The following is an 11,154-nucleotide window of genomic DNA, read 5'->3' as shown; positions in this document are numbered from 1 at the left end:
ATTCAAGACAAACGTTTATTGGCATTCATACTCTTATTTTTAACCGATTAGCTTTGCAAAAGTGTACCTTATGTCAATTCAGAGCTCGGAAATATTGGAATAACGTGCTTAAGAGGACTCTGACACTCAAGGCGCACAACAAGATAACACAGCAACCATATTTTCAATTGACAATCATTGCTTTAAATATATATGGTTAATAGATTTGTATAGGCATATATAAACAATTAATTTCACTTGTAAACCATGGTTGGATTAGTAGGTAGGTCTAAGCAACATGTAGCTGGATACCCGCGTAATGAATCGAAACAGGTTCCAATCCTCATATATACACATTATGACAAAATAAAGAGCTTAATCTTTCAAGACATAAAGACATAGAAGCATACCCATTTATAAAGGTTCTACACATTCCATTTCTCCATAGCAATAGAATGTAAACATTCTATTTTGTGCCAAACATTGCCTACAATTCAATTCTAAGTGCAGCATATTGGACGACTCCACAGTAATTGATCATTCGCGACTTTAACTTATTCCTGATATCTCTAGAGCATCTCGTATATCTATAGCGCTGCATTTCGTCACCATCTTACCATGGATAGGGTTTGGTGCATTCCGGAGTTCACTTATGGTCCCACAAAGGTAATCTTTGGAGATATTCATTTTAGCATACTGTAAATGCCTGTGCACAATGTGCATAACAAAGCACCATTATTGTCATTCTCTTCAAAGGAATTCTGTAGAAGCAGCCTTTATTTCCAGACTCTGCAGGCCTGCTGGGAGGAAACATATTACAATAAACAGGTAAGATTCATCCCCCAAAAAACATACACAACAGAAAGAGAGTTGTATTTCAAGACAGTTTGGAGAAGATGGTCATAAGAGTTCTTAATAACACTCGCAAATTGTGATGCATGAACAGTTGTGAAATGTTGTGAGAGGCCCTTCAGAATGCACATGATATGGTATTTCATGGCAATGTCTCACACCTTACCTCATCTTGCAGAAGAAGCTCATGGTCCACTATCTGCTGCTCCAGAGTCAAGGCCAGGTCCCGCACCATGTCACCACGGAGCACATGAGCGACTGGCTGGTGTCTCAGGGCAAAAAATCCCTTAGGGAGAGGTGAGTACCACTTCATCACTCACCTTCACTGCCATTCCCTGCCACCAGCAGCACTCCAAGAGGTGTGGGTAAAATAAACAACAGAAAAATCGGAAGCCTGGAAAGTTGAATTGCTCTGTGTTTTATTTGAAGGGTGTGGAAGGAAACCCTGGAGGAGGGGAATGACCTCGCTCGGCTGGTAAGACAATGAGAGTTAGACACATACCACAAGTCAGTGAGCTCTTTACTAGCCTTTCAACAACTAGTTAGTACAGCAGAATAGATATGTTGTGAAATTTCACTAATCGGACTTCCTGTTTTTTACGGCAGACATGGGAAGTCAACACTTGCCTAAAAATGATAGACATAGAGCACGAGGCTGTCTGCAAGCTCCGCCGCTCCTTGCACCCCACCTCGCCAGCTGACATGTGAGTTCCATGTATTGCCCTGCATATGACTTGACCCATTTATCGACACATCTGTAACTCTGCAGAAACAGACTAAAACAATGTTCTCTGTGAGCACATTGCACATCGTTTAGCTTTGTCTTCTCCTTTTTGTTGATTTCAGCGACCCTAAGGTCCACAGCATCGTGGAAAGAGCTGTAAGGAGCATTATGGGCGAGCTGTCCAATGAGCCCCGTAGCAACCTGCTCAGCCCATCCCAGGTGGTTGTGGAGGTGGTGCCCAGGCTCCTCCTGGCCCTGTGGATTCAGCCAAAGGAAGGCCATTCAGGGCACCCAATCCTAGTAAGCGGGATGGCCGTGGGCATGGTGGCGGCCGTAGTGGAGAAGCTCTCCAGCATGTTAAAGGCCCCTTCCCCTCAAATCCCTTTCTCCCGCGCTGCGGCTTTTGAATCTGTGTGGTCAATCCTCGGGAGAATCAGTCTATCCTTCTCCACGGATGACCTCCAGAGCCCATTTTATGTGAGATCTGTCTGTGCCTTTGTGGCTGATGAGGTCCAGAGCTGCTTCCAGCCCCCTGCAGCCACCTTACCAGTCCTCCCTGTCGTCGCTGCGGCCGTCTCCACTGCACCTCCAGACATCCTAGCAGGTGAGTAGCAATGATAGAGTGCACTATGACAGATGCCTGTTGTGATGACATCTCGGTGACTTGTAGTAGGAGAGCTCATCAGGATTGCTGTTGTCACTTCTAACACAGAGGCAGACCCGGCTTACTCCCACATGGAGGTTGTGGACATCACCACTAACACAGATGCAGACTCGGCGTCTTCCCACCTGGACGTCGTGGACATCACCGCTAACATAGAGGCAGACCCTGCTTCTTCCCACCTTGAGGTTGTGGACATCGGCCCTAAAACAGAGGCAGACAGAGCTTGTTCCCACTTGGAGGTTCAGGACATCACCCCTAAGACACAGCAAGATCCAGCTTCTTCCCACTTTGCTGTGAACATCACCCGTAACAAAGAGGCAGATCTGGTTTCTTTCCACCTGAATGTTGTGGACATCACCCTAATAGAGAGGCAGAGCCCATCTCTTCCCTCTTGGAGGTTGTGGATGTCACACCTGAAGAAAGGACTCTCAAGATGGCCGCCTTTGCCACTCAGCCAACTGACATCCAAGCAGGTGAGTAACACTGACAGGTGCCGTTTGTCATGACATCTTAGTAGAACCTTTCAACTGGCCAGTGTTTAGAACCTGCGGTTTGCATTTGTTTACATTCTGTCCCTCTTTTCTCCCTTTCCAGAGGATGTTGCTGTGGTCATCCCAGATGTCACCCCACACGTCACCAAGGATGTGACACTGGATGTTCCATGCAGAGCTGCATGCAAAGGCAAAGTCCGGCAATTTTTTTTCAGGCTTTGGAGGGCAGTGTGCTGCTGCGCCTGCCACAAGGAAGAGGAGGAACAATATTAGTTATTCATCAGACCTTCAGAAATGGGATTGAACCATAGACCATTGAATAATTTGCATTATAATAATTGGATTCAATTCTGCTTTTCCTGTTTACTACTTAATTTCAGAACATTTCTATAAACTTTCACTTTGCAAGTGTGGAGTAGATTGTGTAAATAAGTGGGAAACATCCCAATTTTAATGCTTTTAATAATTTACTTACTACATGTAAACAAAACAAAAAAGTAGTATTTGACAACAAAAAAAACAGAGGGAGCTCAACCAACGTTGAGTTGAGGTGCAACCAAAACCTTTAATCATCACAGAAAACGAAAAAGCGCAACTCTTGCACACTATAAAAAATGCATGTTTTATTCAAGCCAGGTTAAAAGATGAACATTTTGGCCTAGTCTATGAAGATATGCAAGTTGTGTTTCCCAGTTAAAGGGTGACCCAGACTCACCCTGGTTCTTAAGGTTTGCAGACAGTGAAAAGATATCATTAAGTAAATGGGACTTTTCAAATCTTGAATAAAAATATTTAATGAACATGAATTTAAATACAACCGACTTGAGGATCAGAGCGGGCTGGCAGACTGGCTCGCCCTGAAAGCCCTCTGCCTCTAACTCTGTGTGGTTCATCTCAGCCAATAGGTTGTGTGGGTTGTCTTTCTCTCTGTGGGTGTGAATCACTATGACCTCTCCCTTGGCCTGCCTGTTGGCCTGATCAGAAGGCTTGTCATCTCTTTCCTTGCTCGCATGAGCAGGAGGAATGGCATCTGGGGTAACCTCCTCCTCTCCCACCTCTCCCTACTGTCTGTGTTCGACTGAGGTCACTTGTTCTCTCTCCCTGGGTGTTGGATAGTTCCTCCTCCACTGTGTGTTTGTGAGCTTGAAGTGTGTTATCCTCTTCTGGCTACCTCTTTAGGGGTGTGCACCTTAAATCTCTTTCGGTTTGTTGGGGGGTTCAGTTGTTTTGGGGAGTCTGAAGTTCGATCTCTAGCAATGAGTGTGTGGGGGCTGTCCTGTGGGGGTGTCCCCCTCCCTCCTAAACTGTAATGATTGCGATGATGAAAAAGTAGGAGGAGCCACCGAGACATGTGATGAGGGTAAGGAAGAGCACTCTGCAAGGACAGGATAGGACACATCACAACACTGCTGCTCATTCATATTCAAACCCACTATAGACTATGCATGCACTCATTGGCGCGCTCCCCCCCCCCACACACACACAATGAACTTACCTGTACATATCAGAATCATACATTCAACGGCCACCTCTTCCACAACATTTCTTGATCCCCCACCTCAAACATGTTGAGTCAATACCAGATGCTGGAATGCAGGTGCAGAAGGGCCTAGTATGTAATGATGTGATACCATGCATACCCCATATCCTGTGTTTGTGTTGATGTTTTTGTATTGAACCTTCATTTAAACAGGGAGTCACATTGAGATTAAACATCTATTTTACAAGAGTGTCATATTGTCATATTGAACTACCAGAGAGAACCTTCTCTACATAGGAATTGTATAACATTTTTTCCATACATCAAAAATAATACTTTGCCAATCAGATAAGGCACCAACAAGGCCCACGTTAATGGTTGAAAGTAACTTATGTCAGTGCAAATGAGTAACACTGAGTGTATAAATACCCGAGATGGCATAGCAGTTCAGACGTCTTTTGTCCTCGTCTTGTCGTGTCCTGTATATATATATATATATATATTTACAACTTTTTTTCACATACATTTTATTTTTATTTTCCATCAACTCATCTTCAAAACACTCTCCTGCAAGCCGCCTCACCAATTTATATTTATAAATAAGTATTATTTACCTCAAATCTGCAATCCTCCAAGAAGCTAGCCAGAAGCTAGCCAGAAACTAGCCAGGAGCTAGCTAGAAGCTAATCAGAAGCTAGTTCAGAAGCTAGTTAGCTTCTTTACTGGCAAATCGTTAGTATTCAGCTAACCACGGTTTGTGGTCATCAGCTATCCTTTAGCTCGAAAATCTATCGCCAGTTTTGTACGGCGCAGCGCGGCTCGGAGCGGAACATACCGGACCAATTTTTCTCTCCATGTCCTTGGATTTCAACTGCTCTCTGGACATTCATTCCCGGATCTCACAGCTAGCTAGCTGCTATCCGTGTGTCTATCTGCTCGTCGATTCCGGAGCAAACATCAATTACTCCGCAGCTAGCCAGCTCCGTCAATCACTCCTGAGCTCCGTCAATCACTCCTGGGATGCAGTCACCTATCCGGACCCGTTTTACTGCCTACGCGGAGCCCCACCGGGCCTTCACAACTGGACTGCCGGCGTTATCTACCCGAAGGAGATCCAGCTGGCTCCTCCGTCGCGACGTTACCTGAACGCCCATCTGCGGCCTGCTAACCGTTAGCTGTCTTACCGGCTGCTCTCAGAATAGACAATCGGACAATTTATTTATTTTTATTATTATTATCTTTCTTCTTGGGCCTCTATAACTATATCTATTGTTTTTTTTTTGTTTTTTTGTGTGATTTGGACTAATCCCCTCTACCACACGGAACCCCACTAATCTACTGACGGAACGCAAGAGGTGGCTAACAACAGACCTCCATCCTATGCTAGCTTGCTACCGATGTCCTGGCTAGCTGTCTAAATCGCTGTGACCCCCAAACCAACCACTCCACTCACTGGACTCTTTTGATCACTCGACTATGGATGCCTCTCCTTAATGTCAATATGTCTTGTCCATTGCTGTTTTGGTTAGTGTTTATTGGCTTATTTCACTGTAGAGCCTCTAGTCCTGCTCACTATACCTTATCCAATTTATTAGTTCCACCACCCACACATGCAATGACATCTCCTGGTTTCAATGATGTTTCTAGAGACAATATCTCTCTCTTCATCACTCAATACCTAGGTTTACCTCCACTGTATTCACATCCTACCATACCTTTGTCTGTACATTATACCTTCATGCTATTTTATCGGCCCCAGAAACCTCCTTTTACTCTCTGTTCCAGACGTTCTAGACGACCAATTCTTATTGCTTTTAGCCGTACCCTTATTCTCCTCCTCCTATGTTCCTCTGGCGATGTAGAGGTGAATCCAGGCCCTGCGGTGCCTAGCTCCACTCCTATTCCCCAGGCGCTCTCTTTTGATGACTTCTGTAACCGTAATAGCCTTGGTTTCATGCATGTTAACATTAGAAGCCTCCTCCCTAAGTTTGTTCTATTCACTGCTTTAGCACACTCTGCCAACCCGGATGTTCTAGCTGTGTCTGAATCCAGGCTTAGGAAGACCACCAAAAATTCTGAAATTTTAATTCCAAATTACAACATTTTCAGACAAGATAGAACTGCCAAAGGGGGCGGTGTTGCAATCTACTGCAAAGATAGCCTGCAGAGTTCTGTCCTACTATCCAGGTCTGTACCCAAACAATTTGAACTTCTACTTTTAAAAATCCACCTCTCTAAAAACAAGTCTCTCACCGTTGCCGCCTGCTATAGACCACCCTCTGCCCCCAGCTGTGCTCTGGACACCATATGTGAACTGATTGCCCCCATCTATCTTCAGAGCTTGTGCTGCTAGGCGACCTAAACTGGAACATGCTTAACACCCCAGCCATCCTACAATCTAAACTTGATGCCCTCAATCTCAGGGTAGTGGGTTCTTAAATTATCAATGAACCTACCAGGTACCCCCCACTCAAAGCCTTAAACACGGGCACCCTCATAGATATCATCCTAACCAACTTCCCCTCTAAATACACCTCTGCTGTCTTCAACCAAGATCTCAGCGATCACTGCCTCATTGCCTGCAACCGTAATGGGTCAGCGGTCAAACGACCTCCACTCATCACTGTAAAACCCTCCCTGAAACACTTCAGCGAGCACCCCTTTCTAATCGACCTGGCCGGGGTATCCTGGAAGGATATTGATCTCATTCCGTCAGTAGAGGATGCCTGGATATTTTTTTTTAAATGCCTTCCTAACCATCTTAAATAAACATGCCCCTTTCAAGAAATTTAGAACCAGGAACAGATATAGCCCTTGGTTCTCCCCAGACCTGACTGCCCTTAACCAACACAAAAACATCCTATGGCGTTCTGCATTAGCATCGAACAGCCCCCGTGATATGCAGCTGTTCAGGGAAGCTAGAAACCGTTATACACAGGCAGTTAGAAAAGCCAAGGCTAGCTTTTTCAAGCAGAAATTTGCTTCCTGCAACACTAACTCAAAAGTTCTGGGACACTAAAGTCCATGGAGAATAAGAACACCTCCTCCCAGCTGCCCACTGCACTGAAGATAGGAAACACTGTCACCACTGATAAATCCACCATAATTGAGAATTTCAACAAGCATTTTTCTACGGCTGGCCATGCTTTCCACCTGGCTACTCCTACCCCGGTCAACAGCACTGCACCCCCAACAGCAACTCGCCCAAGCCTTCCCCATTTCTCCTTCTCCCAAATCCATTCAGCTGATGTTCTGAAAGAGCTGAAAAATCTGGAACCCTACAAATCAGCCGGGCTAGACAATCTGGACCCTTTCTTTCTAAAATTATCTGCTGAAATTGTTGCCACCCCTATTACTAGCCTGTTCAACCTCTCTTTCCTGTCGTCTGAGATTCCCAAAGATTGGAAAGCAGCTGCGGTCATCCCCCTCTTCAAAGGGGGACACTCTTGACCCAAACTGCAACAGACCTATATCTATCCTACCATGCCTTTCTAAGGTCTTCGAAAAACCAAGTCAACAAACAGATTACCGACCATTTTGAATCTCACCATACCTTCTCTGCTATGCAATCTGGTTTCAGAGCTGGTCATGGGTGCACCTCAGCCACGCTCAAGGTCCTAAACGATATCTTAACCGCCATCGATAAGAAACATTACTGTGCAGCCGTATTCATTGATCTGGCCAAGGCTTTCGACTCTGTCAACCACCACATCCTCATCGGCAGACTCGACAGCCTTGGTTTCTCAAATGATTGCCTCGCCTGGTTCACCAACTACTTCTCTGATAGAGTTCAGTGTGTCAAATCGGAGGGTCTGCTGTCCGGACCTCTGGCAGTCTCTATGGGGATGCCACAGGGTTCAATTCTTGGACCGACTCTTCTCTGTATACATCAATGAGGTCGCTCTTGCTGCTGGTGAGTCCCTGATCCACCTCTACGCAGACGACACCATTCTGTATACTTCCGGCCCTTCTTTGGACACTGTGTTAACAACCCTCCAGGCAAGCTTTAATGCCATACAACTCCTTCCGTGGCCTCCAATTGCTCTTAAATACAAGTAAAACTAAATGCATGCTCTTCAACCGATCGCTACCTGCACCTACCCGCCTGTCCAACATCACTACTCTGGACGGCTCTGACTTAGAATACGTGGACAACTACAAATACTTAGGTGTCTGGTTAGACTGTAAACTCTCCTTCCAGACCCATATCAAACATCTCCAATCCAAAGTTAAATCTAGAATTGGTTTCCTATTTCGCAACAAAGCATCCTTCACTCATGCTGCCAAACATACCCTTGTAAAACTGACCATCCTACCAATCCTCGACTTTGGCGATGTCATTTACAAAATAGCCTCCAATACCCTACTCAACAAATTGGATGCAGTCTATCACAGTGCAATCCGTTTTGTCACCAAAGCCCCATATACTACCCACCATTGTGACCTGTACGCTCTCGTTGGCTGGCCCTCGCTTCATACTCGTCGCCAAACCCACTGGCTCCATGTCATCTACAAGACCCTGCTAGGTAAAGTCCCCCCTTATCTCAGCTCGCTGGTCACCATAGCATCTCCCACCTGTAGCACACGCTCCAGCAGGTATATCTCTCTAGTCACCCCCAAAACCAATTCTTTCTTTGGCCGCCTCTCCTTCCAGTTCTCTGCTGCCAATGACTGGAACGAACTACAAAAATCTCTGAAACTGGAAACACTTATCTCCCTCACTAGCTTTAAGCACCAACTGTCAGAGCATCTAACAGATTACTGCACCTGTACATAGCCCACCTATAATTTAGCCCAAACAACTACCTCTTTCCCAACTGTATTTAATTTATTTATTGATTTTGCTCCTTTGCACCCCATTATTTTTATTTCTACTTTGCACATTCTTCCATTGCAAAACTACCATTCCAGTGTTTTACTTGCTATATTGTATTTACTTTGCCACAATGGCCATTTTTGCCTTTACCTACCTTCTCAACCTAATTTGAACATGTTGTATATAGACTTGTTTATACTGTATTATTGACTGTATGTTTGTTTTACTCCATGTGTAACTCTGTGTCGTTGTATCTGTCGAACTGCTTTGCTTTATCTTGGCCAGGTCGCAATTGTAAATGAGAACTTGTTCTCAACTTGCCTACCTGGTTAAATAAAGGTGAAATAAATAAATAAAAATAAAACATGAAGCATCCCTGTGAATGTTCTGTTGAAGGAAATTATAGATTAAATGATTAATAATGTATACATTTCAATTAAAACCATTTATTCTGATACTATTATGTTATGATATGAAATGTATGGGCTCTTGGTTAAGCTGTTACTGAAAATGTAAGTAAAAACAAATTAATTGTCTGTACCTTGCGAGTTTAAGGGGGAGAGATGAGATAGCTTTTCAGACAGATAAGAATGTTTGGGTTGTGTTCCATTAGTGGAGAAAAGTATATCTTTTAGACAGGTTGGAATGTAGTTTTATGAGGGGAGTAGAAGATCTCCAGACCTGAATACTACGCTATTGTGAGGATGGGAGAGAGTGTGAAACTGATGACGTCATTTTATGTTCTCTCTTTAAAATGTATTGTTCTTTGTATTTTGGGTCAGTACTCATCAAGAATAAATGTTGAACTTGTTTTTAAGACTGGTCTCTTGCTAATTCATGCAAATGATGAACTTACAACTTATCATGAAATAGATAAGAGTGTGAATTTGGTTTTGGCTGCAAAACACACAGGAATTTAGAAATTCCTCTATCAAATTCTCACACCATAAACTCAATTATTTAATCAGCTAAGTTGGATAGTGTTGCTCAACATTTCTCTGGCTAGCTAACGCGGATAATTCGATCCAACTAGCAAGATACTTGGTGCTGAAATACTTGGATATTTCAGCACCATGGACAACAGCGAAATCGGCAAAGCGAGATCTGTCATTCAGCACCACATGACAGTAGACAGCGGCCATCTCATGTGAAGTTGGCACTGGGGAAATCCCATCTAATGAGAAATGAGGCCAAGGAGGCAAAAAGACTCCCACAGAAATTCTATGCTAAACTGTTTCTGCCACATTCATTTCAAATGTTACATCTTTCGATTTGTAAATAATAGGGAATACATTTGCAGATAATTTAAACTGATTTATCAAACTCCACTGTACAGCTTTAGTGTGTCTGTGCATCATATGTACAACTGTAAGAAATTCCATTCTCAAATGTCTGTTTAATGTGAGATACAAAATGAAAAACAACTGTCAGACTATTACAATGCAGACTGTCATGCATTTTTATATTACCAACAAGACAACGAATTGATGGTCTATACGCGACATGGAGACATTTATAGTATACTTCCCCCACCCAGCAAAAGTTCCCACGCTGAGCAATACTTTTTACTAAACTATTATGCATATAATCCAAGTCATAAGTTTAGTGTCATTCCTACTCTTATTTTTAACCGATTAGCTTTGCAAAAGTGTACCTTATGTCAATTCAAAGCTCGGAAATATTGGAATAACGTGCCTAAGAGGACTCTGACACTAGGCGCACAACAAGATAACACAACAACCACATTTTCAATTGACAATCATTGCTTTAAATAGTTACGGTTAATAGATTTGTATAGGCATTGGTAAACAATTAATTTCACTTGTAAACCAAGGTTGGATTAGTAGGTCTAAGCAACATGCAGCTGGATACTCGCGTCATGAATCGAAACAGGTTCCAATCCTCATATATACACATTATGACAAAATAAAGAGCATAATCTTCAAGACATAAAGACATAGAAGCATACCCATTTATAAAGGTTCTACACATTCCATTTCTCCATAGCAATAGAATGTAAACATTCTATTTTGTGCCAAACATTGCCTACAACTCAATTCTAAGTGCAGCATATTGGACGACTCCACAGTAATTGATCATTCGCGACATTAACTTATTCCTGTTATTTCTAGAGCATCTCGTATATCT

At 43.4% G+C, this 11,154-nt stretch overlaps 2 protein-coding genes across 4 annotated transcripts in view; one reads left to right on the top strand and one right to left on the bottom strand.

The window, feature by feature from the left end:
* LOC118365872 (islet amyloid polypeptide) overlaps window positions 1-11,154 on the bottom strand; it is a 127,865-nt gene that overhangs the window by 3,440 nt on the left and 113,271 nt on the right. The gene's annotated exons all lie outside the window — the stretch shown is intronic.
* The window catches only part of LOC127914564 (serine-rich adhesin for platelets-like), a 30,985-nt gene continuing 21,480 nt past the window's right edge, over window positions 1,650-11,154 (top strand). The window contains exon 1 of the mRNA XM_052491610.1: window positions 1,650-2,065. Within this exon, the coding sequence (XP_052347570.1) occupies window positions 1,724-2,065 (342 nt within the window). The 5' untranslated portion in view covers window positions 1,650-1,723. The remainder of the gene's footprint in view (window positions 2,066-11,154) is intronic.

Source organism: Oncorhynchus keta, chromosome 33 (genome assembly GCF_023373465.1).
Source record: "Oncorhynchus keta strain PuntledgeMale-10-30-2019 chromosome 33, Oket_V2, whole genome shotgun sequence".
Taxonomy (NCBI): domain Eukaryota; kingdom Metazoa; phylum Chordata; class Actinopteri; order Salmoniformes; family Salmonidae; genus Oncorhynchus; species Oncorhynchus keta.
This window is presented reverse-complemented; position numbering and strand designations above follow the sequence as displayed.